This window comes from Octopus sinensis, linkage group LG27, assembly GCF_006345805.1.
Source record: "Octopus sinensis linkage group LG27, ASM634580v1, whole genome shotgun sequence".
NCBI classification, from domain to species: Eukaryota; Metazoa; Mollusca; class Cephalopoda; order Octopoda; family Octopodidae; genus Octopus; species Octopus sinensis.
The window spans coordinates 7,634,129-7,660,260 of NC_043023.1; the positions used below are offsets into that span (position 1 = coordinate 7,634,129).

Consider the following 26,132-nt stretch of genomic DNA (forward strand, 5'->3'; position numbering starts at 1 on the left):
CCTCTCTCTCTCTCTCCTCCCTCCCTCTCTCTCTATATATATTTCTATCATGTGTGTAAATATATATATATATGCATATATATCATCTCCCTATCTTTATATATATAACTATATATCTGTGTGTGTGTGTGTGTGTGTGTGTATATATATTATTATATATATAGCAATATATTTGTTTATCTGTGTATATATATATATATATATATATACACGCATACATAATCTCTCTCTCTCCTCTCTCTCTCTCTCTCTATATATATATATATATATATATATAATATATATATATATATAATGTGTGTGTGTGTTTTATCTCTGTATGTATACGTATCACTCTCTATTCCTTCCATCACTATTCATCTGTCCCTCTCTCTCTTAATCAATCTCTCTCTTTACTATCTTTCATCTTTCTTTGCCTGCCTGTCTTTCTTTCTCTCTCTCTCTCTCTCTGTATATATATATATATATATATATATATATAATATATATGCTCCTCTCTCTCTCTCTCTCTCTCCTATATATCCTTCCATCAATTCCTCCCTTTTCTTACTACATTCATTTTATCCCTGCCCTCTCTCTCTCCTTTCACTCTGTCAGTCTCTCCATCTTTATCTCTCTCTCTCCCTATAACTATCTATCTTTTCCATCAATATCTCCTTCTCACCATTTGTCTGTCTCTTTCCTTTCAATCACTATTTCTTATTTGCTCTCCTTTCATCAATACATCTTGTTTTCTATCTCCTTCTGAGGTTTTTTCTGTCTTTTCTCTTTCTCTCTCTCTCTCTCTCACCTGCCACCCTTATTTTCTTTCTTTCTTTCTTTCCTTCCTCCAACCTTCCCTCCTCTTCTTTCTTTTTCTCATCGCTTTCTGATCTCGTCTTCTTTCTCTCCTACAATCAGTATATCCACCTTTTTACGGTCTCCCTCTTTGTCTGCCAGTTTCTCTCTCTCTCTCTCCCTCTCTCATATGTATGTGTGAGTGTGTGTGCGTGTATGTATATATATATATATATATATATATATAAAAATCATATTACTCTACCTCCTGTATTTGAGTACTATTTTTCCACCTTTCACATTTATGTGCTTACTCTGCTGTATATATATATATATATATATATATATATATAGTAGATATGTTTTGTTTTTTTTACTTGTTTCAGTCATTTGACTGCAGCCATGCTGGAACACCACCTTGAACGGTTTTGGTTGAACAAATTGACCCCATGACTTATCTTTTTAAAACCTTGTGCTTATTTTATCGGTTTCTTTTGCCAAACTGCCAACCTAAACACTTTGACACCAGCCATCAAGTGTTGATGGGGGAACAAACACACATATACGACGGGTTTCTTTCAGTTTCCGTCTACCAAATCCACTCACAAGGCTTTGGTTGGCCTGAGGCTATAGTAGAAGACACTTGCCCAAGGTGCCATGCAGTGGGACTGAACCCGGAACCATGTGGTTGGGAAGCAAGCCTCTTTGACACCAGCCGTCAAGTGTTGATGGGGGAACAAACACACATATATACGACAGGCTTCTTTCAGTTTCCGTCTACCAAATCCACTCACATGGCTTTTGGTTGACCCGAGGCTATAGTAGAAGACACTTGCAAAAGGTGCCATGCAGTGGGACTGAACCCGGAACCACATGGTTGGTAAACAAGCTTCTTACCACACAGCCACTTTCTTTCTCCCTCTCCTCTTTCCTTTCTTTCACCTCCCCCTTACCTCATTTGTCCTCTCCCTCCCTCGTTTCCTTGTCTCCCTGCTGTCATCTCTGCTCTCTGATTCTCTCTCCCCCCTCTCTTCACCATCCCTTGTCTTTTACCCATTCCCGTCCTTCACTAATTAAGTTGTTTAATTAAGTTGTCTAATACACATGGGACATTGTTCTGAGAGACAAAACAAACACTCTGGAATTCCATTTTAAAAATGGTAGTGGTGATGGTGGCGGCGGTGGTGGTGGTGATTACAGGGGTGGGGACTGTAGTTCTGATCATGTTGGGGTAGCTGTGGTGGTGCTGTTGGTGGCGATAGTGTTGGAAATAATGATGTTGGTGGTGGTGATGGTGGAGGGGCTGACAGGAGACAGTTTCTTTGAAATGCAGTCTACAGAAGCAGCTGGGGGTCTTCTTTGAAGTAGTCCCCCCCCCCGCCACCGATTGCTAGAAACAGAAGACAAGTCTCTCTCATACACACAATGGCACAGGAGTGGCTGTGTGGTATGTAGCTTGCTTACCAAACACACATGGTTCCGGGTTCAGTCCCACTGCGTGGAACCTTGGGCAAGTGTCTTCTACTATAGCCTCGGGACGACCAAAGCCTTGCGAGTGGATTTGGTAGATGGAAAGTGAAAGAAGCCCATCGTATATATGTATATATATATATATATATATGTGTTTGTCCCCCCCAACATCGCTTGACAACTGATGATGGTGTGTTTACATCCCCGTAACTTAGCGGTTCAGATAAAGAGACTGATAGAATAAGTACTGTGCTTACAAAGAATAAGTCCTGGGGTCGATTTGTTCGACTAAAGGCTGTGCTCCAGCAAGGCCACAATCAAATGACCAAAACAAGTAAAAGAGTAAAAGAGAACGAATGAATATTGGCTTCAAATTTTGGCACAAGGCCAGCAATCTCAGGCAAAAGAGTAAGTCAATTACAGTGACCCCTAGGGCTCAACTGATACTCATTTTATTGACCCCGAAAGAATAAAAGGCCAAGTTGACTCTGGAGGCATTTGACCAAGAACATGAAGCCAGAAGAGATGTCACTAAGCCTATTTTCCATCAAAGTAACGCACCTCCCTCACACACACACACTCTAATATTGCAAACTTGTCCAGCTCTGTGACGCCTTCTGACTTGGTGACAATGAGAGGCCCGAGAAGAAACTAGTATAGATGTGAATGTTTTAAATATATTGTTTTGTATTGTGTTTTAAAGATATAAAGACTGTAAGTGTGTGTGTGTGTATAATTATATATAATTATATATATATATGTTAAGAAGAAATGGGACGAGGTTTACAGTTTACTGTGCATGTGTATGAATGTATATATGTGCGTGTGTATGCATGTATGTGTGTGTGTGTGCGTGTGTATGCATGTATATATATTTGTGTGTATATATATATATGCATGTATATATATTTGTGTATGTATATGTGTGTGTATATATATACATGTATGTATATGTGTGTGTATATATATACATGTATGTATATGTGTGTGTGTATATATATACATGTATGTATATGTGTGTGTATATATATACATGTATGTATGTGTGTGTGTATATATATACATGTGTGTGTGTGTATATATATACATGTGTGTGTGTGTATATATATACATGTGTGTGTGTGTATATATATATACATGTGTGTGTGTGTATATATATACATGTGTGTGTGTATATATATACATGTGTGTGTGTGTATATATATACATGTGTGTGTGTATATATATATACATGTGTGTGTGTGTGTATATATATACATGTATGTATGTGTGTGTGTGTATATATACATGTATGTATGTGTGTGTGTGTGTATATACATGTATGTATGTGTGTGTGTGTATATATATATATATATATATATAAAATGTATATATATATAATTTATGTAATGTGTGTATTTCTCTTTCTATATATACTCTCATATATTTTATAAATGTACATGTTATATATATTTTATATATAAAATATATATAGCCACAGTCAATGAGTGAAACAAGTAAAAGAATAAAAGGTGTGTGTATATATATATATATATATATATCTATATATATATATGCATACATATATATGCATACATATACATAGTTATTTGGGCTCAGTTGTGTCTCAAAAATACCGAACTTGTGTAATTTATTACCTTTTATTTTTTTAAAGAGGGGAAACATTCACACCAATATATATAACGATTCACATCCATGTGGGAACTGAAATGAAAGCCAACAGACTGGCGCATTTGTAGGAATTTCTCTTTTCCTCCTTTTCTCTGACTCTTTATTTTTCCAAGAATAAACTTCTGTTTGTTGGCTTTATTGATCTTTGCAAACAAAGAGTCGATTGTACAACGTTTGTATAAAAATGCAACGTTGCATGATATTGCGGCAAGGGGCAATGCGTACGCCCGCCCGTGCGTGCGTTTGTAGTTACACAGACGCTTGGTGAGACCTAGATATGTTGAATAAGATCATAACTAACTGATCCATCTGTAGGCACAGGCATGGCTGTGTGGTAAGAAGCTTGCTTCCCAACTACATGTTTCTGGGTTCTGTCCCACTGCGTGGCACCTTGTGGTGCAAGTGTCTTCTACTATAATCTCAGGCTGACCAAAGCCTTGTGAATGGATTTGGTAGACAGAAACTGAAAGAAATCCGTCATCTCTCTCTCGGAGTTGAATGCAGGTGTTATTCAAATTCTTTTACTTTCGACATATGTTTCGAAGACAACATTAGTTTTATTCCAAAGGAATAAACGGTGTAAAATAATCTTTTCATCAGGAAAGAAAGAGAACCTATCTCAACAAGACATTATAACAATTTTCATGACTGCATAAATGATAAACAGAATGCTATTTAGTATTTATAAAAAAATCGTTAGTAGATCTGACATCAAAGGTAGACCATAGGAAGAGAAGGGGTAAAGAAATAATAAGTAGAGAACAAATAAAGAGGGATATATTGGTTAAAGAAATGTGTGTCTATGTTGGTGTATTTAGGTCCCCTGTAACTTAGTGGTTCAGCAAAAGAGACTGATAGAATAAGTACTAGCCTTATAAAGAATAAGTCCTGTGGTCAATTTGTTCAACTAAAACCTCTCAGGGTGGTGCTCCAGCATGGCTGCAGTTAGATGACTAAAGCAACTAAAAGAAAGGGAAAAAAAGTAAATATATATAATCTTTTATTCTCTTATTCTTTTACTCGTTTCAGTCATTTGACTGTGGCCATGCTGGAGCACCGCTTTTTAGTCAAGAAATTGCCCCCTGGACTTATTCTTTGTAAACCTGGTGCTTATTCTATCAGTCTTTCCTGCCAAACTGCTAAGTTACAGGAACGTAAACACACCAACATTGGTTGTCAAGCAATGGTGGGGGTGAGGGGACAGACAAACAGACAAATGCACACACATACACACACATATATGACAGGCTTCTTTCAGTTTCCATCTACCAGATTCACTCACAAGGCTTTGGTCGGCCCAAAACTATAGGAGAGGACTTGCCCAAGGTGCCATGCAGTGGGACTGAACCCAGAACCATGTGGTTACCACACAGCCACGCCTGCGCCTAATAAAGAAAAAATGTGCACCCTGTCTCCTTTTATATATACACACCCACCCTGCTTAACCAGACCAGACTACAGCTTAACACAATCTCACATCACATTAAAACTTACCAGACAACATTACTCCCCTTCTCCCCCCACCCCCGCACACACCTACATACTGTCATGGTAGTCTAGACATGTACACACCCACCACACATAATCATATAAACTTTACATAAAGACACCACACACACATGTACACACTTGTACTCAGTCACTCGCTCACACATGCTACCCATGTCTGTCTATCTGTATATATGTGAGTGTATATATATATATATATACCATCTTGTCTATTTCTTTATATATCTATCTATCTGTCTCTCTTTATCTACCTATTTCTCTATCAGTTTGTCTGTGTGTGTGTGTATATATCTATATATATATATTTCTTTACTGCCCAGAAGGGGCTAAACACAGAGGGGACAAACAAGGACAGACGAAGGGATTGTCGATTATATCGCCCCCAGTGCGAAACTGGTACTTTATTTATCGACCCCGAAAGGATGAAAGGCAAAGTTGACCTCAGCGGAATTTGAACGCTAACGTATCTGCCAGCTTGCCGCCTACATACATCTATCATCCTCCTCATCATCATTATCGTTTAATGTCCACTTTCCATGCTAGCATGGGTTGGACGATTTGACTGAGGACTGGCGAACCAGATGGCTGCACCAGGCTCCAATCTTGATCTGGCAGAGTTTCTACAGCTGGATGCCTTCCTAACGCCAACCACTCCAAGAGTGTAGTGGGTGCTTTTATGTGCCACCGGCATGGGGGCCAGTCAGGTGGTACTGGCAACAGCCACGCTTGAGTGTTTTTTCATGTACCACTGGCACAAGTGCCAGTAAGGCGATGCTGGTAACGATGACGCTCGAATGGTGCCTTTTACGTGCCACCAGCACGGAAGCCAGTTAGCTGCTCTAGCAACGATCACGCTTGGCTGGTGCTCTTAGCACCTCCGTCGCGACCTGTCCATCTATCTATTTCTATATCTGTCTGTTCGTCTCAAATAGATAACAATTCTCTCCAGCAGACCATATCTAATTACTCAAAAGCAACACCCACTGGTTGCTTACAAGAGTATTTACACACACAAACCCACAGTAGTTGCTTATGATTTTAACTTTTCTGTCCGAGTGTAGCTTGCTCGGACACTCTCTGTCTGAGCTTGTCACACCATATAACCACAGTACACCCTGTCTAACCAGTTGACAATAGATCTGCATACCACACACCCATCCAAACACACACACACACCTTTGGACACACATACGTTCATAACACATGCACAAAGGTCCATACTCATATACATACTCACACACATATGAACACACAACACATGAGTGTTCATACACATACGCACACTCATATTCATACAGTGTCATTCTAAAATACTGTTGGACAACAATGGACATAATTACATGCATGCATATACACATACATACATGCATGTATACACACATATATACATGCGTTTATTTTTAGAAACAGGCACATGTATAGCTGTGTGATTAAGAAGTCAGGATTCCCAACCACATGGTCCTGGGTTCAGTCCCATTGTCTGGCATCTTGGACAAGTGTCTTCTATAGCCTCAGGCCGACTGAAGCTTTGTGAGTGGATTTGGATAATGGAAACTGAAAGAAGCCTATCGTGTGGTAAGCAGCTTGCTTACCAACCACATGGTTCTGGGTTCAGTCCCACTGTGTGGCACCTTGGGCAAGTGTCTTCTACTACAGCCTTGGGTCGACCAAAGCTTTGTGAGTGGATTTGGTAGATGGAAACTGAAAGAAGCCTATCATGCAGTTAAAAGTTAGGCTTCCCAACCACATGGTTCTGGGTTCAGTCTCATTGCAGGACATCTTGGGGAAACAATTTTCTACTATAGCCCTAGGCCAACCAAGGTTTTTGTGAGTAGATTTGGTAGATGGAAACTAAAAGAAGCTTAGCTGTGTGATAAGAAGCTTGCCACCAAACCACATGGTTCTGAGTTCAATTCCACTGTATGGCACCTTGGGTAAGTGTCCTCTACTATAGCCCTTGGCTGGCCAAAGCCTTGTGGGTGGATTTGGTAGACCGAAAGCGAAAGAAGCCCATCGTATGGTCAGAAGTTATTCTTCCGAACCATATGGTTCAGGGTTCAGTTCCATTGTGTGGCATCTTGGAGAAGGATCTTCTACTATAGCCCTGGGTTGGCCAAAGCCTTGTGAGTGGATTTGGTAGATGGGAACTGAAAGAAGCTTGGAAGTGTGGTGAGAAAATTAGTTCTTAAGCACATGGTTCTGGGTTCAATCCCACTGCGTGGCACCTTGGGCAAGTGTCTTCTACTATACCCTCGGGCCAACCAAAGCCTTGTGAGTGGATTTGGTAAATGGAAACTGAAAGAAGCCTGTTGTGTATGGTGGTGGTGTGGAAACGTGTGGCTTAGTGATTAGTGTTGCACTCTTGATCGCAAGATTGTAGGTTCAATTCCCATACCGGTCAATACATTGTGTTCATGAGCAAAACATTTCATTTCACATTGCTCCAATCCATTCAGTGGTGATGGCTGTGGTGGTTAGGATATGTTGCTAGTGGTAGTACTGTTTGTAGTGTTGTTCAGTGGCAGTATTTATGTTATTAGTACCAGAAATGGTGGTGGTGATGTTAGTAGTAGTAGTAGTAGTAGTAGTAGTAGTAGTATAGTGGTGGTGGTGGTGGTAATAGTGGGCTTGGTATAGGAGGTAATAGATGATGATGATGACGTGTGGCACGGGTGGTGGCGGTGGTAATAGTGGGCTTGGTATAGGAGGTAATAGATGATGATGATGACGTGTGGCACGGGTGGTGGCGGTGGTAATCGTAATGAGGTTAACGGGGTTTTAGAAACGGTTTGATGACGACAATGATGATGTCTGGTGCAGTTGCAGCAACAGAGGTGGTGGTGGTGGCAAAAGGCGGGTGAGTTAACGATGGTGCTAGCGTTAATAATGGTGACATGAACAATAACTCGTTTATTTTAATTATAGACCTGCTATTAAAAGATCTCTCTCCCTTCACACCAAACTGCATTGTAATTATATCTTCACCATCATCATTATTATTATTATTATTATTATTATTATTGATGATGTTTTGACTCAAGTTTGTTCTTAATTCTGGTAGAATTTGTGCAGGTAGCGGGTTACTACTTGTAATGTTAGACATCCACAATCTTTCAATTCTCTTTCAAGTGCCGAAAACCCTCTTGATTATCTTTCCTGTCCTTAAGAGGAAAACTTTCTGTAGAAGCTTGTCCTATTATTATTATTATTATAGTAGTAGTAGTAGTAGTATTAGTATTACTATTAGTATTACTTAGAAAGGTGTTGAGCTGGCAGAAACATTAGTACACTGGGCAAAATGCTTAGCGGAATTTCATCTGCCGCTATGTTCTGAGTTCAAATTCCGCCGAGGTCGACTTTGCCTTTCATCCTTTCGGGGTTGATTAAATAAGTACCAGTTATGCACTGGGGTCAATGTAATCGACTTAATCTGTTTGTCTGTCCTTGTTTGTTCCCTCTGTGTTTAGCCCCTTGTGGGTAGTAAAGAAATAGGTATTTCATCTGCCGCTACGTTCTGAGTTCAAATTCCGCTGAGGTCGACCTGGCCTTTCATCCCTTCAGGGAAAATTAAAATTAAGTACCAGTTGTGTACTGGTTTGATCTAATTGACTGCCCCACACCCCAAAAATTTCAGGCCTTGTGCCTAGAGTAGAAAAGAAGATTATTATTATTTAGCGGTGGTGAGCTGGCAGAATTGTTAGCACGCCAGGCCAAATAATTAGCAGCATTTTGTCTGTTGCTATGTTCTGAGTTCAAATTCTGCCGAGGTCAGCTTTGCCTTTCATCCTTTCAGGGTCAATAAATTAGTAGTATTTCATAGATCTTTATGTTCTGGTTTCAAATTCTGCTGAGGTTGACTTTGCTCTTCATCCTCTCGGAGTCGATAAATTAAGTACCAGTGAAACACTGGGGTTTTATGTGATCAAATAGTCCCCTCCCCACAAAACTGAGGCATTGTGCCTTTAGTAGAAAGGATTATTATTCATCATCGTTTAACGTCCGTTTTCCATGCTAGCATGGGTTGGACAGTTCAACTGGGGTCTGGGAAGCCAGAGGGCTGCACCAGGCCCAGCCTGATCTGGCAATGTTCCTACAGCTGGATGCCCTTCATAACGCCAACCACTCTGAGTGTAGTGGGTGCTTTTTATGTGCCACTGGCACGGGGGCCAGACGAGGCTGGCAAACGGCCACGATCGGATGGTGCTTTTTACGTGCCACTGGCACGGAGGCCAGTCAGGGCGGCGCTAGCAACGACCACGTTCAGATGGTTCTCTTACGTGCCACCGGCACTGGTAACACAGCTACAATTTCCATTGATGTTGATCGATTTCGATTTTCACTTGCCTCAACTGGTCTTCACAAGTAGGGTTTGTGTCACAAGAAAGGTATGCATGAGTGGGCTGGCTACGTCCCAGGTAGAGGCTACGGGTTATGGTCTCACTTGTCCTGCCGGGTCTTCCCACGCACAGCATACTTCCTATTATTCAGTAGTCTATAACCTATTGCGTGCTTTCACAGCATTAACAAGCACATTCTCCCTCTGGCGCTTCAGGTGTGTCCTGTTCTTCGTGTTGGTTTTGCTCTTTTTCTTGTGTTGAAATTAACCCCACCCACCCTTTGCCCGGTGCAGTTTGTTTGCAGCACGTTGCAACGGTGTTACTTCTCTTTGTTTTCTTTCTGTTTAGTTTCTCTGCACTTTATGTAACTCCTCCTGGCTGTTTATTTCAGTTACGTTAAGGAATTGCTTGCATGTTTATTAAGGTCGATGTATTCGGCTAACTACTGTCACCCTCTCCCCTGTCTCAAAATCTCTGACCTTGTGCCTAATTCAGAAACTGCTATCATTATTATTATTATTATTATTATTATTATTTAAAAAAAAAAAAAAAGAATCGATTATTATTATTATTGAGTGAGAGCAGTTCATGCCATCAAAGTGACACTGGGGTAAAATATACGAAGCCCAGTATACCCATCGTGACTACCCATCTGATAAAGGTACACCAGGCACATGCATCACAACCATATGTGCGCGACATGGTGATCTCATATCAAAATAAATAATGCATGACCTTGCAGGTGGGGCCCAGTTAGAATTTTCTTCTGGTCGAGTAACCCATCCTGCTCAAAAGGTCATTGAATAAGGGTTGTTTAAGGATGTTGAACGAAACACCCATGTTTCCAGAGGTGAATTATCCAAACCCTAAAGAATCCCTCTCACATGGCTATGATGCTCCCCTACTACTTCTGCTCGTGATCAGCGATGCACATATCGTCAGCCACTAAGGGACATGCTCAACTGGTTACGGTGAAGCAACTGGCAAGCAAATCTGTGGTATTGAGCAGAATATTTGCTGTAGCCCATCTTTTATACCAAGACAAAACAATGTACATGATAACACTTCCAATCAGTTAAGATCAGAAGCCATGAGAGCCACTGCCTGGTACTGCATCAGGGCATATAATTATATTATTATTATTATCATCAGCAAAAAATGAAGTGGACTGACATGTAATTTTTTAACCTGTGGAAGGCACACTAGATGCCGAAATATCATTCAACCAATTTCACATGATATGGCACTCTTCTATTTATTATTATTATTATATTAACATGGTGAGCTGGCAGAAGTATTAACATGCCGGGCAAAATGCTTAGTGGCATTTTGTCTTCCTTTATGTTCTGATTTCAAATTCCGCTGAGTTCAGCTTTGCCTTTCATCCTTTCAGCTCAGTGAAATAAGTACTAGTCACGCGATGGGGTCAATGTAATCGACTCATCCTCTCCCTGCCAAAATGTCAGGCCTGGTGCCTCCAGTAGAAAAGATTATTATTATTATTATTATTATAATATCTTATATATGTATATATATATGTGTGTGTGTCTGTGTTTGTCCCCCTAGCATTGCTTGACAACCGATGCTTGTGCGTTTACGTCCCCGTCACTTAGCGGTTCAGCAAAAGAAACTGATAGAATAAGTACTGGGCTTACAAAAGAATAAGTCCCGGGTCGATTTGCTCGACTAAAGGTGGTGCTCCAGCATGGCCGCAGTCAAATGACTGAAACAAGTAAAAAGAGTAAACTTAGCAGTTCGGCGAAAGAGACTGATAGAATAATTACTGGGCTTACAAAGAATAAGTCCCTGGGTCGGTTTGCTCGACTAAAGGCCGTGCTCCAGCATGGCCGCAGTCAAATGACTGAAGCAAGTAAAAAGAGTAAACTTAGCAGTTCGGCGAAAGAGACTGATAGAATAAGTACTGGGCTTACAAAGAATAAGTCCCTGGGTCGATTTGCTCGACTAAAGGCGGTGCTCCAGCATGGCTGCAGTCAAATGACTGAACCAAGTAAAAAGAGATTATTATTATTATTATTATTATTATTATTATTATTGTAACTGGGGTCAATGTAATCAATTAGGCTGACCCCTTCCCTCTCAAGAATCGCTGGATTTGTGCCTAAATCAGGAACAACTATCATCATTGCCATCATCATCACCACAGCTTCCATTGCTGCGACTATTAGTACTACTACTACTACTGCTGCTGCTATGACTACTACTGCTCTTAAAACTGATAGCATTAAGAGTACTGTTAATTACTATTATTACTGTGGAAGTGGTGGCGGCGTTGGTGGTGGTGGTGGTATGAAATACAGTCGAGGTTGTTGTGCTGAAATTTCTTGAAGTATTTCTATCTAATGATAGCAATTAATAGGAATGGTAGGCTGTGAGTTGGCAGCAGAATACGGCGGAGCAGCAGACGAAATACCTTTTGGCATTTTGTTACATCAGTTTATCTGTTTTTTTTTACTTTTTTTTTTGTATGTATGCTTCGTTTTTTTTTTCTTTCTGATCTTGTCTTGGTGTAACTTGCCCTTTACCTAACATTCTGTGAGAAAGTATGTATGCACGTGTGTGCGCAAACATATTTATATATATATATATATATATATATATAACACACACTCATAAATGCACAGTCATATATATATATATATATATATATATATATATATATATATATATATATATATATATATATATTATATATATAAACACACACACATAAATGCACAGACATACATATAAATATATATATTTATATATGCACAAACATTCACACACACACACACATATATCTATCTAATATAGGATAAAATTTTTCGAAAATTTTTTATCAATGGCCAGCATATTAAAAAATACCTTTAAAGGTTAAATTTATAAACAACTTATAAATAAGGGCAAAAGAAAAAAATTTTCTAATGCCAAATATGCCGAAACTAGACACATCGTCCATAACCATATATTTCATCACTTTAAGCACGTGCCTCGAAGAAAGCCGACAGAAATGTCTAAATTTGTGTATATATATATATACATACATAAATAAACGGTTTTTTTGTGGTTAGAAAAACATAAGTCCAAAGAAGTACACTCTTAGAAGTAGAGCAGACATAGGCCGTCGGGTCTTAGGATCTTAACATACGCCATAAAGGTACCCTTTATGGCGAGAAACTCAGGGTAACCATGTAAACCGGCCTTCACTAGTAATTAATATACATAGTGTGTCATTGGCCAGCTGGAGGATGTGTCCTCCTGGGGCTATGAACAAATGGGATTGCCACATTTAGGTGGCAAATGTATATATATATATATATATATATATATATTTCTTTATTGCCCACAAGGGGCTAAACATAGAGGAGACAGACAAAGGGATCAAGTCGATTACATCGACCCCCCCACCCAGTGCGAAACTGGTACTTTATTTATCGACCCCGAAAGGATGAAGGGCAAAGTCGACCTCGGCGGAATTTGAACTCAGAACGTAACGACAGACGAAATACCGCTAAGCATTTCGCCCGGCGCGCTAATGAGTCTGCCAGCACGCCGCCTTTATATATATATATATATATATATATATATATATATATAATGTATATATAATGTATATATATATATGTATATATAGTATGTATATAGTATGTATGTATATATAGTATGTATATAGTATGTATGTATATATAGTATGTATGTATATATAGTATGTATGTATATATAGTATGTATGTATATATAGTATGTATGTATATATAATGTATATATATATATATAGTTTGTAGAAAACAAATCTGGAGAAGAAACACACTCCAAGGAATAGAGCAGTATATATTAAAAACGAGAAAGGCTGGCTTATGGAATTACCCTGGGTTATAAATAATGTTACTAAGGGAGATAATTTTGGTGGTAATTAACTATTACGAGGGGAGGTAACTCTCCGACAAATCAATATTTTTCCTTTTTTCTTTCCTGTCGTTTTATTCACCTTGACATGTTCACAGCCAGAGACTGTGAGTATATTTTATAATTGTATATACACGCACACATCAACTGTGGCAATTTGCATATGTAAATATAATTAGGATTGTGCGCATCGTGTTGTTTCTGCGCGTTTAAATTGTAATTTAGAGCCAGGTCCGTTCCATAATGTTTTCAATCCGTGATAAATTCATCGCTTATTCAGACATATATTGTATAAGGAGCATAACTACACTTTAATGCCCCGCCACAATTTGTCTCTGCAAAATTTAGTTTTATTGAAATTGTTTTATTTAAATTACATTTTAAAAGGTAACGGTGGAAATTTTGCTGATAACATTTAGGAGAAAAAGAATCATTTTGGTTTTTCAGTTTTTTTCTTTCTAAAACGAAAGCCATACTTATGCAATCTTTCGGTATTAGTAGACGGCGTATTCGCTCACACAACGTTCCTTTACAGCATAGATAAAGATGCTGGGTTGAAATGACGTCGTCTACTTATACTGAAAAATTGCCCGTGCTTCTTTTTTGTTTCAATTTATTGTTTTTTTTGGGGTTTTTTCCCATTGTTTATGATCGTTGCACAAACAAAAATTAAAGGAAAAAATAATAATTTATAACTGTTGTGGTCAACCTGCAGGACTTTTTGAAATAGCACATCTAAACGAAAAGTTACCTTAAAATATTTAGTTGTGTGGCCTGCTTCTCAGAAAATATTACCCATGCCCGACTAGTAACATTAGCATGATTGTTTATCGTGAACATGAATGAAACTAGGAAATGCTTAAAGAAACTATTTCGTTGTTTTCTCAGGAAATTACAAATCAAATGTATTAGTATTGTTAGCGATATTTTTCATAGCTAGCGGAACCTCAGAAGTAGTAAGTTATCTAAACGAGGGATAAACCCGCAAATTACTCTGCAGGACAAGGATAGCTTAATTACATGGAGTTTACATTGTTGTTTGAAGATCCTGTGTTAACTCATTGAGGATTCAATTGAAATTATATATATATATATATATATATATTTACATACAAAATTTAAAGGACTGACCACTAAAAGTGGACTGTCAATATGCTAGATATAGACGTCAAAATCGCTATATTCCACGAAGAATGTGTTCTCAAATAAAAACTCAGCGATTTTGACGTCTATATCTAGCATATTGACCGTCCACTTTTAGTGGTCAGTCCTTTAAATTTTGTATGTAAAAATATTTTAATCTTCAGATTTCTTTAATATGCTAGGCCACTGGTTTTAATTGATTAATATCAATTTCTACCCTTATTCAATTTTATATATTTATATAAGTAATTAAGGGTTCAGCAACGATTTGCCTCACCACACACCGAATTTAGAAATAGCAGTCAAAAAGTTTTGGCTATTCTTTCTACTTAAAAGGGAGATCCCTTTAAGTAGAAAGAATAGCCAAAACTTTTTGACTGCTATTTCTAAATTCGGTGTGTGGTGAGGCAAGTCGTTGCTGAACCCTTAATTACTTAGTATTACTTAAACCTTCCTTGAATGGGTCTTTTACATGCCGAACTCTACTTGGTGAAATTAATGATTATTTCTAAATTAATTAATTAATTTCACCCTTTATTATTGATATATATATATATAAGCAGTATAGCCCGGCATTGCTCGGGTTTGTTTTTCAGTTGCGCTTAAAACGGGGCAGACTTTGATGTCGCGTTATCAAAGTTTTGAAAAGTAAAAATTTTGCATTATGTAGCTTGTTATTCTCTTTAAGTGAACATTTTTCTGGTTGAAATACACCGAAAAATGGCGACACAGCAGTCAAAAAATCGTAAAAAATAGGGATTTTCATTGAAAAAAAAGCACCTTTTTGATGTAAATAATTTTTGGTCTTAACATGGTACGATTTGAATTTTTTCTTCTACGGAAGGAAGAGCAAGCCTTCTTCTATCATACTCTCAATTTTGGTCAACTTGCGCCGCAGGGTCTCAGAGGGGATAGTGTTATTTGAAGGCTACCAAACCTGTCACACACACACACACACACAGACAACTTCAGCTTTATATGTATAGATAATATTTATGTATGTATAAATATATATTTATTTTTCTTTCTTTTTCTCTCCTTACAGTTTCTGCGTAAAGGATAACTTGACCAGGTGGAGTCCCCAATTACTTGGACTGACTCTTCTTCAACAGCCTGTCCACAATGGCGGAAAAGGCTACACTCGCTTACCTACAAGGGGCCACTCTCAAGACCTTAGGTGATGACCCTAAGGAGTTTGGGGTGAGTATGTGTATATATACACACACGTACATTTATATGAAATGATCGTGATTTATGTGTATATGTTATGTCTCTTCATGTATATATGTGTGTGTATGGTTGTGTATCTCTATTCATATGTATGTATGTGTGTGTTTGTATGTACTCCTCCTTTATGTGTTAGTGCGTATATGTTAAGACCTGTTGAGGCAAGTGAAAATCAAAATCAAAATCAAAATTGATCAACATCAATGGAAATTGTAGCTGTTATACCAGTGCTGATGGCACGTAAGAGAACCATCCAAACGTGGCTGTTGCCAGCGCCACCCCGATCGGCCTCCGTGCCAGTGGCACGTAAAATGCACCATCCGACTGTGGCCATTTGCCAGCCTCGTCTGGCACCTGTGCAGGTGGCACGTAAAAATCACCCACTACACTCATGGAGTGGTTGGCGTTAGGAAGGGCATCCAGCTGTAGAAACACTGCCAGATCAGACTGGGCCTGGCGCGGCCTTCTGGCTTCCCAGACCCCAGTTGAACCTTCCGACCCATGCTAGCATGGAAAACGGATGCTAAACGATGATGATGATGTATGTGATTATTAAGGTGGCAAACTGGCAGAATTGTTATCACACTGAACAAAATACTTTGCAGAATTTTGTCCATCTTAACGTTCTGAGTTCAAATCCCACCAAGGCTGAATTTGCCTTCCATCTTTTTGGGGTTGATAAAATAAGTACCAGTTAGGCTCTGGGGTTGATGTAATCAACTGATCCCCTCCTCCAAAATTGCTAGCCTTGTGCAAAAATCTGAAACCATTATTATTAATACTAGGGTGGCAAGCTGGCAGAATTGTTAGCACGCTGGACGAAACACTTAAGCGGTATTTTGCCCATTGCTACATTCTGAGTTCAAATTTCACTGAGGTCGACTTTGCCTTTCATCCTTTTGGGGTCGATAAATTAAGTACCAGTTGCATACTGGGTTCGATCTAATCCACTGGTTCCCTCCCCCAAAATTTCAGGCCTTGTACCTATAGTAGAAAGGATTATAATTATTAAGGTGGTGAGCTGGCAGAATTGTTAGCATGCCAGGCAAAATGCTTCGTGGCTTTTCATCGGTCTTTACATGCTGAGTTCAAATTCCATGAAGGTTAACTTTGCCTTTCATCCTTTTGGGATCAATAAATTAAGTACCAGTTGAACACTGGGGTTGATGTACTTGACTCATCCTCTCCCCTAATGTTGCTGCCCTTGTGGCAAAATTTGAAACCATTATTATGGCAAACTAATAGAATCATTAACTTTTATGTGTGTGTGTGTGTGTGTGTATATATATATATATATATATATATATATATATATATATATATATATAAAACGGGAAAGTTTACGAAAATAAACAAAAAACGAAGGCAGGTGGAGTACAAATAAACAAATGTATTAGTATAGCGGTCAGGAATAGAAATAGAAAAAAATCTTTTACGTTTCGAGCCTACGCTCTTCGACAGAATGACACACATAAAAACAAGGAGAGAAAAAAAATGCGTGTAGGAGCTAACGATCTATGTATATATGTGTGTGCTTGTGTGTGTATGTATGTATGTGTGTGTGTGTGTATATATATATATATAATATATATATATATATATATATATATATATATATATATTTTGGGGGGGGTGATTTTAATAAGAGTTTTGACTGCTATTTCAAGCAGGTAGACATACTTACTATGTCCTTTGATTAATTTTAATCCCTTGGCTATTTAATGCTATTTTTTGGCCTGCTGTCGCTTGTCCCCTTGATTCTGTTATCACTTTTAAAATAGTTACATTGGATAATAATAGAATTAATGACACCTTCGTAAATTAATTTTTCGTATATATATTGTGGGCATGAGTAGGCGCGGGCATGGCTGTGTGGTTAGGGAGCTTGCTTCCTAGCTACATGGTTTCGGGTTCAGTCCCACTGCGTGGCACTTTGGACAGGTGTCTTCCACTATAGCCCCGAGCCGACCGAAGCTTTGTGATTGAATTCGGTAGGCGGAAGTTACTGCCGTGTGTGTAGGTGCTCAGTGCCTCTCCAAAAGTGAGAGAGGGATATGTATGTATGTAGTCCTGTCTGAGCAAGGATATGTGTGTGTGTTTGTTTGTTTGTGGCCTGTATATCTGGAGTGTTTTTCAAATTTGTTTTTTTGTTTTCACAGGCTGGAGAACTCTGGAAGAATAACGGAGCTATCATCATGGTGGTCCGTCGTCCAGGATGATCCATGTGCAGAGAGGTAAGCACTTTTATCATTTATATATACCCCCGTCCAAACGTGGCTGATGCCAGAGCCGCCTTGACTGGCATCCGTGCCAGTGGCACATAAGAAGTGGTCGGTGTTTGGAAGAGCATCTAGTCATAGAAATCACACCAAAGCTAACAGTGGAGCCCAACACAGTCCTTTAGCTTACCAGCTCCTGTCAAACCACCCAACCCATGCTGGCATGAAAAACTGTTATGTGATGATGATGACGATGATGTTGATGACGATGTTGACGACGATGATGATGGTGACGATGTTGATGTTGGTGACGATGTTGATGATGATGACAATGTTGATGATGATGATAACGTTGGTGATGATGATGTTGATGATGATGATATGTTTATTACACCTGCTGGTTTTCTGTTTTCTTTTTCAGGAAGCGCAAGCGCTGTCCTCTCTGGTGCCTTACTTTGATGAACATGGCTTTAACCTTTATGCCGTTGTACACGAAGTGATGGGCACCGAAGAATTCAAATCTTTTTTTTCCGGGGAAATATTTTTGGACGTTGAAGTAAGTACATATATATATATATATATATATATATACACTCTTTTACTCTTTTATTTGTTTCAGTCCTTTGACTGCGGCCATACTGGAGCACCGCCTTTAATCAAGCAACTCGACCCCAGGACTTATTCTTTTGTAAGCCCAATACTTATTCTATCGGTCTCTTTTGCCGAACTGCTAAGTAACGGGGACGTAAACACACCAGCATCGGTTGTCAAGCAATGCTAGGGGGACAAATACAGACACACAAACACACACATGCATATATATATATATAATATATATATATATATATATATATATATATTATATATATATATATATATATATATACACATACACACACATATACGATGGGCTTCTTTCAGTTTCCGTCTACCAAATCCACTCACAAGGCTTTGGTCGGCCCGAGGCTATAGTAGAAGACACTTGCCCAAGGTGCCACACAGTGAGACTGAACCCGGAACCATGTGGTTAGGAAACAAGCTACTTACCACACAGCCACTCCTGCACCTATATATATATATATATATGACGGGCTTCTTTCAGTTTCCGTCTACTAAATCCACTCACAAGGCTTTGGTCGGCCCGAGGTTATAGTAGAAGACACTTGCCCAAGGTGCCACACAGTGGGACTGAACCCGGAACCATGGGGTTGGTAAGCAAGTTACTTACCACACAGCCACTCCTGCACCTAATATATTTATTTTTTTCAATATTCCTTCAGTCTCCAGGCGTTAGCTTGGAGTTCCTCGGCAGACATGCTGTGTCTTCTGTAATCAACAGCAATTCCAATTGTTGGGGCTTCCCTCTTGCCGATGCCAGCTTTCTTCAACTCTTCAATGGTGAAACCACGTCCAGCACGGATACACCTGTTGTATTTGATGGAAGGACATGTAACGATTGAGCTGGGAGAATCTTTAGCACTCTGGACAAAATGCTTAGCAGTATTTCGTCTGCCGCTACATTCTGAGTTCAAATTCCGCCGAAGTCGACTTTGCCTTTCATCCTTTCGGGGTCGATAAATTAAGTACCAGTTACGCACTGGGGTTGATATAATCGACTTAATCCGTTTATCTGTCCTTGTTTGTCCTCTCTGTTTAGCCCCGTGTGGGTAGTAAAAGAAATAGGTATTTCGTCTGCCGCTATGTTCTGAGTTCAAATTCCACCAAGGTCGACTTTGCCTTTCATCCTTTCGGGGTCGATAAATTAAGTACCAGTTACGCACTGGGGTTGATATAATCGACTTAATCCGTTTATCTGTCCTTGTTTGTCCTCTCTGTTTAGCCCCGTGTGGGTAGTAAAGAAATAGGAAAGACATGTAATGATTGGCCAAAGAGGTCCAGCAGCCAGTCTGGGAGCTACTTCCCTCGCTTTCATCATCTTTTTCCTTGTAGGGAACTTTTTGCGCATTGGCTGGTCAAACCAGGTTTGGACATAGCGCTGCCAGTCCTTGTGAAAATGGCCATTTGGCACCGTTTGGTTTCCAAGATGTGCCATACTGATAAACAATCCTATATTTTGTCTCTTGTAACTTGTATATTGTTTCAGACAAATATGGTTACAAAGACACATATATACGTAGGCATATATATGTAGAAGACGTGTACATATGCCATGCATGTCCCATTTTGTACGTACACCACACATCCACCATTTCGTATGTACACCACACATCCACCATTTCGTACACGCATGTCCCATGTATCCACCTTTTCGTACACGCATGCCCCATGTATCCACCATTTTGTACATGTATGTATATGTGTAAGTATAAATGTATATATAACATTTAATCCTTTTTCTTTCCTTTGTAGAAAACATTTTATGGTCCTAAGAAACGTTGGGCATCTTTTGCAGCACTTCTAAACCCTTTAGTATGGATGAATTTATGTAGAGCGAAAAAGAAAGGCGTAAGTGGTAACACATCTGGAGAAGGGAGACTTTTAGGGGGTAAGTTCATCATTTGTCCTGTTCTTTTTGCTTTTCTTTTTTTGTTGTCATTGGTGTGTGCCCATTCTGGGGTCACTGCCTTGGAAGGTTCAAGTTAAGTGATTCTCTGTTGGGGTCCATGTGTCCCCTGGGGGGGATGAAGCCCCTGAGATTTTGTTAAAATTTTGTGCAATAAATGGAGGGCAGTGAACTGGCAGAATTGTTTGCATGCAGGGCAAAATGCCCAGTGGTATTTCATCTGTTGGTGGCACGTAAAAAGCACCATTCGAGCGTGATCGTTACTGGCACGTGAAAGAACATCTGAGTGAGGTTGTAGCCAGTGCCACTGGACTGGCTCCTGTGCAGGTAGCATGTAAAAAACACCATTTGGGTGTGGCCATTGCCAGTACCACCTGACTGGCATGTAAAAGCACTCACTACACTCTCAGAGTGGTTGGCATTAGGAAGGGCATCCAGCTGTAGAATTTCTACCAGACCAGATTGGAGCCTGGTGCAGCCATCTGGTTCGCCAGTCCTCTGTCAAATCGTCCAACTCATGCCAGCATGGAAAGTGGACGTTAAATGATGCTGATAATGATGGTGATGCTCTGAGTTTAAATACCACCTTTTGGAGTTAATAAAATAAGTACCAGTTGAACACCAGGGTTGATTTAATCAGCTTACCTCCTATCCCGTAATTGCTAGCTTTGTGCCAAAACTTATGAGCAATAAATGAAGGGCAGTGAGATGTCGGAATTGTTAGATTGCAGGGCAAAATGCTTATTGGCATTTTTGTCTGTCTTTACATTATTCTGAGTTCAAATTCCACCAGTGTCAACTTAGACTTTTGTCCCTTTCGGGGGTTGATCAAATACATACCAGTCAAGCACTGTGGATTAATTGTGGGACCAGAGGTGGGACCCATACTGAGGATGGTTTGTCGTGGATTGTGTTCAGTGGGGTTGTTTTTTCTTGGAAATTTAATTTATGAGAAGATTAACCCTTTAGCATTTAATCCAGCCAAAAGTATTCTGCCTGTTTTATGTTCAAACTGGCCAGATCTGGTCTCTCACACCAACCCTACAATATCGTTTTAAAAATTAACAGCGACCTCATCGAATTCTCAGTTACAAGATAATGCATGATTAGATCAAAACAATGTGGATGAAAAAGCATTAATTTTGGTAGAATAATGTGAACACTAATGGGTTAATAAACAAAGGTTGTTTTTGTGTGGTGGAATAATTAATTACAAGGTGCATTTCAGACATTCTAAGACTTTTCCAGGTGAGACATTTATTAATTTCAATGAAGTACAAAACAAAAGTCTCCTTCAAGTAGGATCCTCTCATTTCAATATACTCGTAGCATTCCATCCACTTTGTGAATGTGTCAGGACCCTTGTCACAGCCTCTTGAAGTTCTCATTGGACTTATGATCGTAAGATTGTGGTTTCGATTCCTAGACCAGACAATGCTTTGTGCTCTTGAGCAATACACTTCATTTCACATTGCCCTATTCCACTCAGCTGGTAAAAAAATGAATAATCCTTTGATGGGCTGGTGTCCCGTCCAAGTGGGGAATTTACATGCCATGGAAACCAGCCCTTATGAGGTAACTTTACCTTGTCACAGCCTCTTTTGCCTTCTCAATGCCTTCAAAATAACAGTCCCTGAAGTTCTCCTTCAGTACTCCAACCATTTTGGTAAGGTTCCATGGCTGTTGTTGTTAAGCAACAAGATGGGTAAGGGTGATGGTCTTGGGCTTAGTGGCGGAAGACCCCAGATCGTGGCCCAAAAAAAAAAAACTTTGGTCGTCTTGTAGTCGAGGCCCTCGAAGTCGCTGGAAATGGAGATCTCCAGGTCCAAATTCTTGAACCACAGGTTCCATGGCTGTGACAAGGTGTCCAGGACCCTTGTCACAGCCTCTTCATCTTCAAAACAACTGCCCCTAAAGTTCTACTTCAGCTTAGGGAACAACCAAAAGTCACAAGGTCTGGACTATAGGGAGTGTGAAAGACAGTTTTGGTACCCATCGCTGTCGATTGCCAGGATATTCATCACCAAGCATCCTGAGAACAAAATTTGCACACGTTCAGATCTCCATGAATAATTCTGTGTACAGTTGATATGCCAACTCCAAGCCATGTGCTTATTGTCTTTTATAGATACACGATGGTCTTCATCCACAAAACTGCAAATTTTTCAACCAGCTTTGATGTACATCATTTACATTTGATGGATATTTGTCCTCATCTTGTTTGTTGTTAACACAACGTTTCGGCTGATATACCCTCCAGCCTTCATCAGGTGTCTTGGGGAAATTTCGAACCTGGGTTCACATTCCTAAGGTATTTGAGTCTCTACATCTACACAGGAAAGTTAGATGGTTTGAAAGACAAGCTAGTTTTTGATGGAGTTTCTCTATATGTCTCCATTGAAGTCTAATGTTGGCTCCGTAGCGATTAGATAATACAGTTCCATATTTAAGAGATGAGGAATTATGTACATTATTTATATTTGAAGGCTATTTGTCCTCATCTTGTTTGTTGTTAACACAACGTTTCGGCTGATATATCCTTCAGCCTTCTTCAGGTATCTGGGGGAAATTTCAAACCTGGGTTCTCATTCCTAAGGTATTTTTCGATATTATTATTTTTCGGGTCACTGCTAGGAATAATAATAACATCGAAAAATACCTTAGGAATGAGAACCCAAGTTTGAAATTTCCCTAAGACACCTGATGAAGGCTGGAGGGTTTATCAGCCGAAAGGTGTTAACAACAAACAAGATGAGGAGAAATATCCGTCAAATGTAAATAATGTACATAATTCCTCATCTCCTAAATATAGAACTGTATCATCTAATCGGTACAGAGCCGACATTAGACTTCAATGGAGACATATAGAGAAACTCCATCAAAAATTAGCTCGTCTTTCAAACCATCTAACTTTCCTGTTTAGATGTAGAGACTCAAAAATACCTTAGGAATGTGAACCCAGGTTCAAAATTTCCCCAAGACACCTGATGAAGGCTGGAGGGTATATCAGCTTAAACGTTGTGTTAACAACAAACAAAAATGAGGACAAATATCCGTCGAATGTCAATAATGTAAATATGACGATGGTGATATACTAAAATTACTATAATCTAAGTTCCTTTCCTAAAAAAGTCTTAAAACTTCTGGAATGCACCTTGTATGCTTAATTTTTGCCTGCAACTTCTGTTTTAAATATTTGACTCCATCTCTTTCCTTTTTCTTGTTTTACAGGAGTTTTCGTAATTGGTCCGGCAGAAGCGGGGATTTTGCTGGATCATCGAGAAAACAAGTTCGGAGACCACGTCAAGGCGGAGCTGATCAAGTCTGTCGTGGCACAGTTCAGGGGAACAGATAAAGACAAAGGCGGAGAAGGTACAGCAGTTGTGGAGAGTGCCGTCGATGAACCGAAGAGTGCATTTGGGGGCTTCTCTGACATCACCCGTGGCGTGACCGACTCGCTGCAAGATACAGCATCTGGTGCAACGAGTATGGCCAGCCAAGTGCAACAGAACGTCACGAGCGGAATTGAGGACGCAAAGCAGAGCGCCACTGACGAGATTGATCGTGCCAAGTCAGGCGTGGCAGAAACTGCGAGCGAAATGCAGCAGGACGTAGAGAGCACGGTCGCTGAAGGGAAAAAGAGCTTAGCAAGCGGTTTCGCTGATGCACGGAAATCAGCAACAGATAGTTACAGCGGCGTGACTAGTTCAATTGGTGATGCACAGAAAAGTGCAGTGTCAGGATTCAATGAAGCGAAGCAATCTGCAGTAAAAGGATATGGAGACGCTCGTAGCGGAGTCACAAGTACCATCAGTGGTGCACAAGAAAGTGCAGTATCCGGTTTCAATGAAGCGAAGCAGTCTGCGACTCAAGGACTCGGAGATATTCGCAGCGGCGTAACAAGCACCATCTCGGATACACAGAAAAGTGCGGTCACCGGATTCAATGAAGCGAGACAATCTGCTGTCAAAGGAGCCAGTGATATTCGCAGCGGTGTAACCAGCACCGTGTCTGATGCACAGAAAAGTGCAGTAACAGGATTCAATGAAGCGAAGCAATCTGCTGTCAAAGGAGTCGGAGATATCCGCAGCGGCGTAACCAGTACAGTCTCTGATGCACAGAAAAGTGCAGTCACTGGATTCAATGAAGCGAAGCAATCTGCTGTCAAAGGAGTTGGAGATATTCGCAGCGGCGTAACCAGTACAGTCTCTGATGCACAGAAAAGCGCAGTCACCGGATTCAACGAAGCAAAGCAATCTGCGGTGCAAGGAGCCAGTGATATTCGCCGAGGTGTGAGCAGCACTGTGAGCGATGCACAAAAGAGTGCAACATCTTCATTCAATGAAGCAAAACAATCGGCTGTCCAAGGGGCCGGAGATATTCGTAGCAGCGTTACAGGTGCGATTAGCGAAACACAAAAAAGTGCAGCATCTGGACTCGATGATGCAAAGCAGTCAGCGATGCAAGGGTACAGTGACATTCGTAGCGGAATAAGCAGCACCGCCAGTGATGCACAGAAAAGTGCAGTCACAGGATTCAATGAGGCACGAAAATCTGCAACTGATAGCATTGGTGACATTCGCAGTGGTGTGACCAGCTCGGTAAGCAGTGCACAGAAGAATGTAGTATCTGGAATCAATGATGCCAAACAATCTGCATCCCAGGGCCTTGGTGACATGCAGCAAAAGGTGACAGCCTCTGTTGCTGATGTGCAACGGAGCAGCGCATCTAGTTTTTCGTCAGCCAAGCAAGGCCTCACCTCCGGTGTTTCCAGTGCAAAGGGCAGCTTCAACACTGCCAAGGATGATGCGGCGAGCACTTTCTACGATGCCAAGCAGTCTCTCGATGACAGCGTGTCGTCATCCAAGCAAGCAGTCTGCGAGAGTGCAAACACCGTTCGTTCAGACGCAGATGCTGCAAAGAACCAACTAGCAAGCAGCGTCCAGTCGGCAAAGGATCTCGGTTCAGAAACTGCAGACAAGGCGAAACAGACCACGACCACAGAGGCAGCCGGTCTTAAGGGCACTCTAGACAAGTTCACCAAGGACCTGCCTGGCAAGGAAGATTTCCAAGAGGCCCTGGACATGGCTAAAGAGGTCGGCAAAGAGGAAATAAAGGATGTTATTGAACAAGTAAAAACCACAGCCGGGACTGCAGTATCGGATTATACGACGCAGTTCACCGATAAACTTGGTTCCTGGAGTTAAACAGACCGTGACGATGGCAATAAAGACATCGTCAGTGGAAGCTGTTGATCGGATTATATCACCATCGTCACCATCAGCAGCAAACACACTCACACACACACACGCATATAGATATACAAGCACATACACACATGCATACATAC

The 26,132-nt window shown here is 40.2% G+C and overlaps 2 protein-coding genes and 1 long non-coding RNA gene across 5 annotated transcripts in view; 1 reads left to right on the forward strand and 2 right to left on the reverse strand.

Annotated features, from left to right (window-relative positions):
- Positions 1-26,132, reverse strand: part of LOC118768175 — a 31,284-nt gene that overhangs the window by 3,511 nt on the left and 1,641 nt on the right. The window contains exons 2-3 of one of the 2 annotated variants that reach the window (XR_005004030.1): positions 15,757-15,778; positions 110-116 (exon numbers count right to left, since the gene is read on the reverse strand). This is a non-coding gene — a long non-coding RNA (uncharacterized LOC118768175). Of the gene's footprint in view, positions 1-109; positions 117-6,589; positions 6,604-15,756; positions 15,779-26,132 lie in introns of those variants that run through there. The other variant, XR_005004031.1, reaches the window with a different exon arrangement.
- Positions 1-26,132, forward strand: part of LOC115225102 (perilipin-4-like) — a 27,875-nt gene extending 1,743 nt beyond the window's left edge. The window contains exons 2-7 of one of the 2 annotated variants that reach the window (XM_029796030.2): positions 15,728-15,732; positions 15,856-16,012; positions 18,199-18,273; positions 18,680-18,814; positions 20,629-20,764; positions 24,014-26,132. In XM_029796030.2, coding sequence (XP_029651890.1) covers positions 15,935-16,012; positions 18,199-18,273; positions 18,680-18,814; positions 20,629-20,764; positions 24,014-25,989 — 2,400 coding nt within the window. In that variant the 5' untranslated portion in view covers positions 15,728-15,732; positions 15,856-15,934 and the 3' untranslated portion in view covers positions 25,990-26,132. Of the gene's footprint in view, positions 1-15,727; positions 15,733-15,855; positions 16,013-18,198; positions 18,274-18,679; positions 18,819-20,628; positions 20,765-24,013 lie in introns of those variants that run through there. The other variant, XM_036514131.1, reaches the window with a different exon arrangement.
- On the reverse strand, positions 19,495-20,325 carry LOC118768174 (60S ribosomal protein L13-like). Its single transcript, XM_036514134.1, has 2 exons — positions 20,143-20,325; positions 19,495-19,717 (listed from the first exon to the last, which is right to left on the reverse strand). The coding sequence occupies exons 1-2, from the start codon at positions 20,309-20,311 to the stop codon at positions 19,524-19,526; spliced, it is 363 nt and encodes a 120-aa protein (XP_036370027.1). The 5' UTR covers positions 20,312-20,325; the 3' UTR covers positions 19,495-19,523.

Excerpts from the sequence above, each read along its gene's own strand:
- LOC118768174 (XM_036514134.1), bottom strand. The coding sequence starts at position 20,311 with ATGGCACATCTTGGAAACCAAACGGTGCCAAATGGCCATTTTCACAAG. Across the intron at positions 19,718-20,142 it reads GGCTGCTGGACCTCTTTGGC|CAATCGTTACATGTCCTTCC; the intron begins CAATCATTACAT and ends ATTCTCCCAGCT.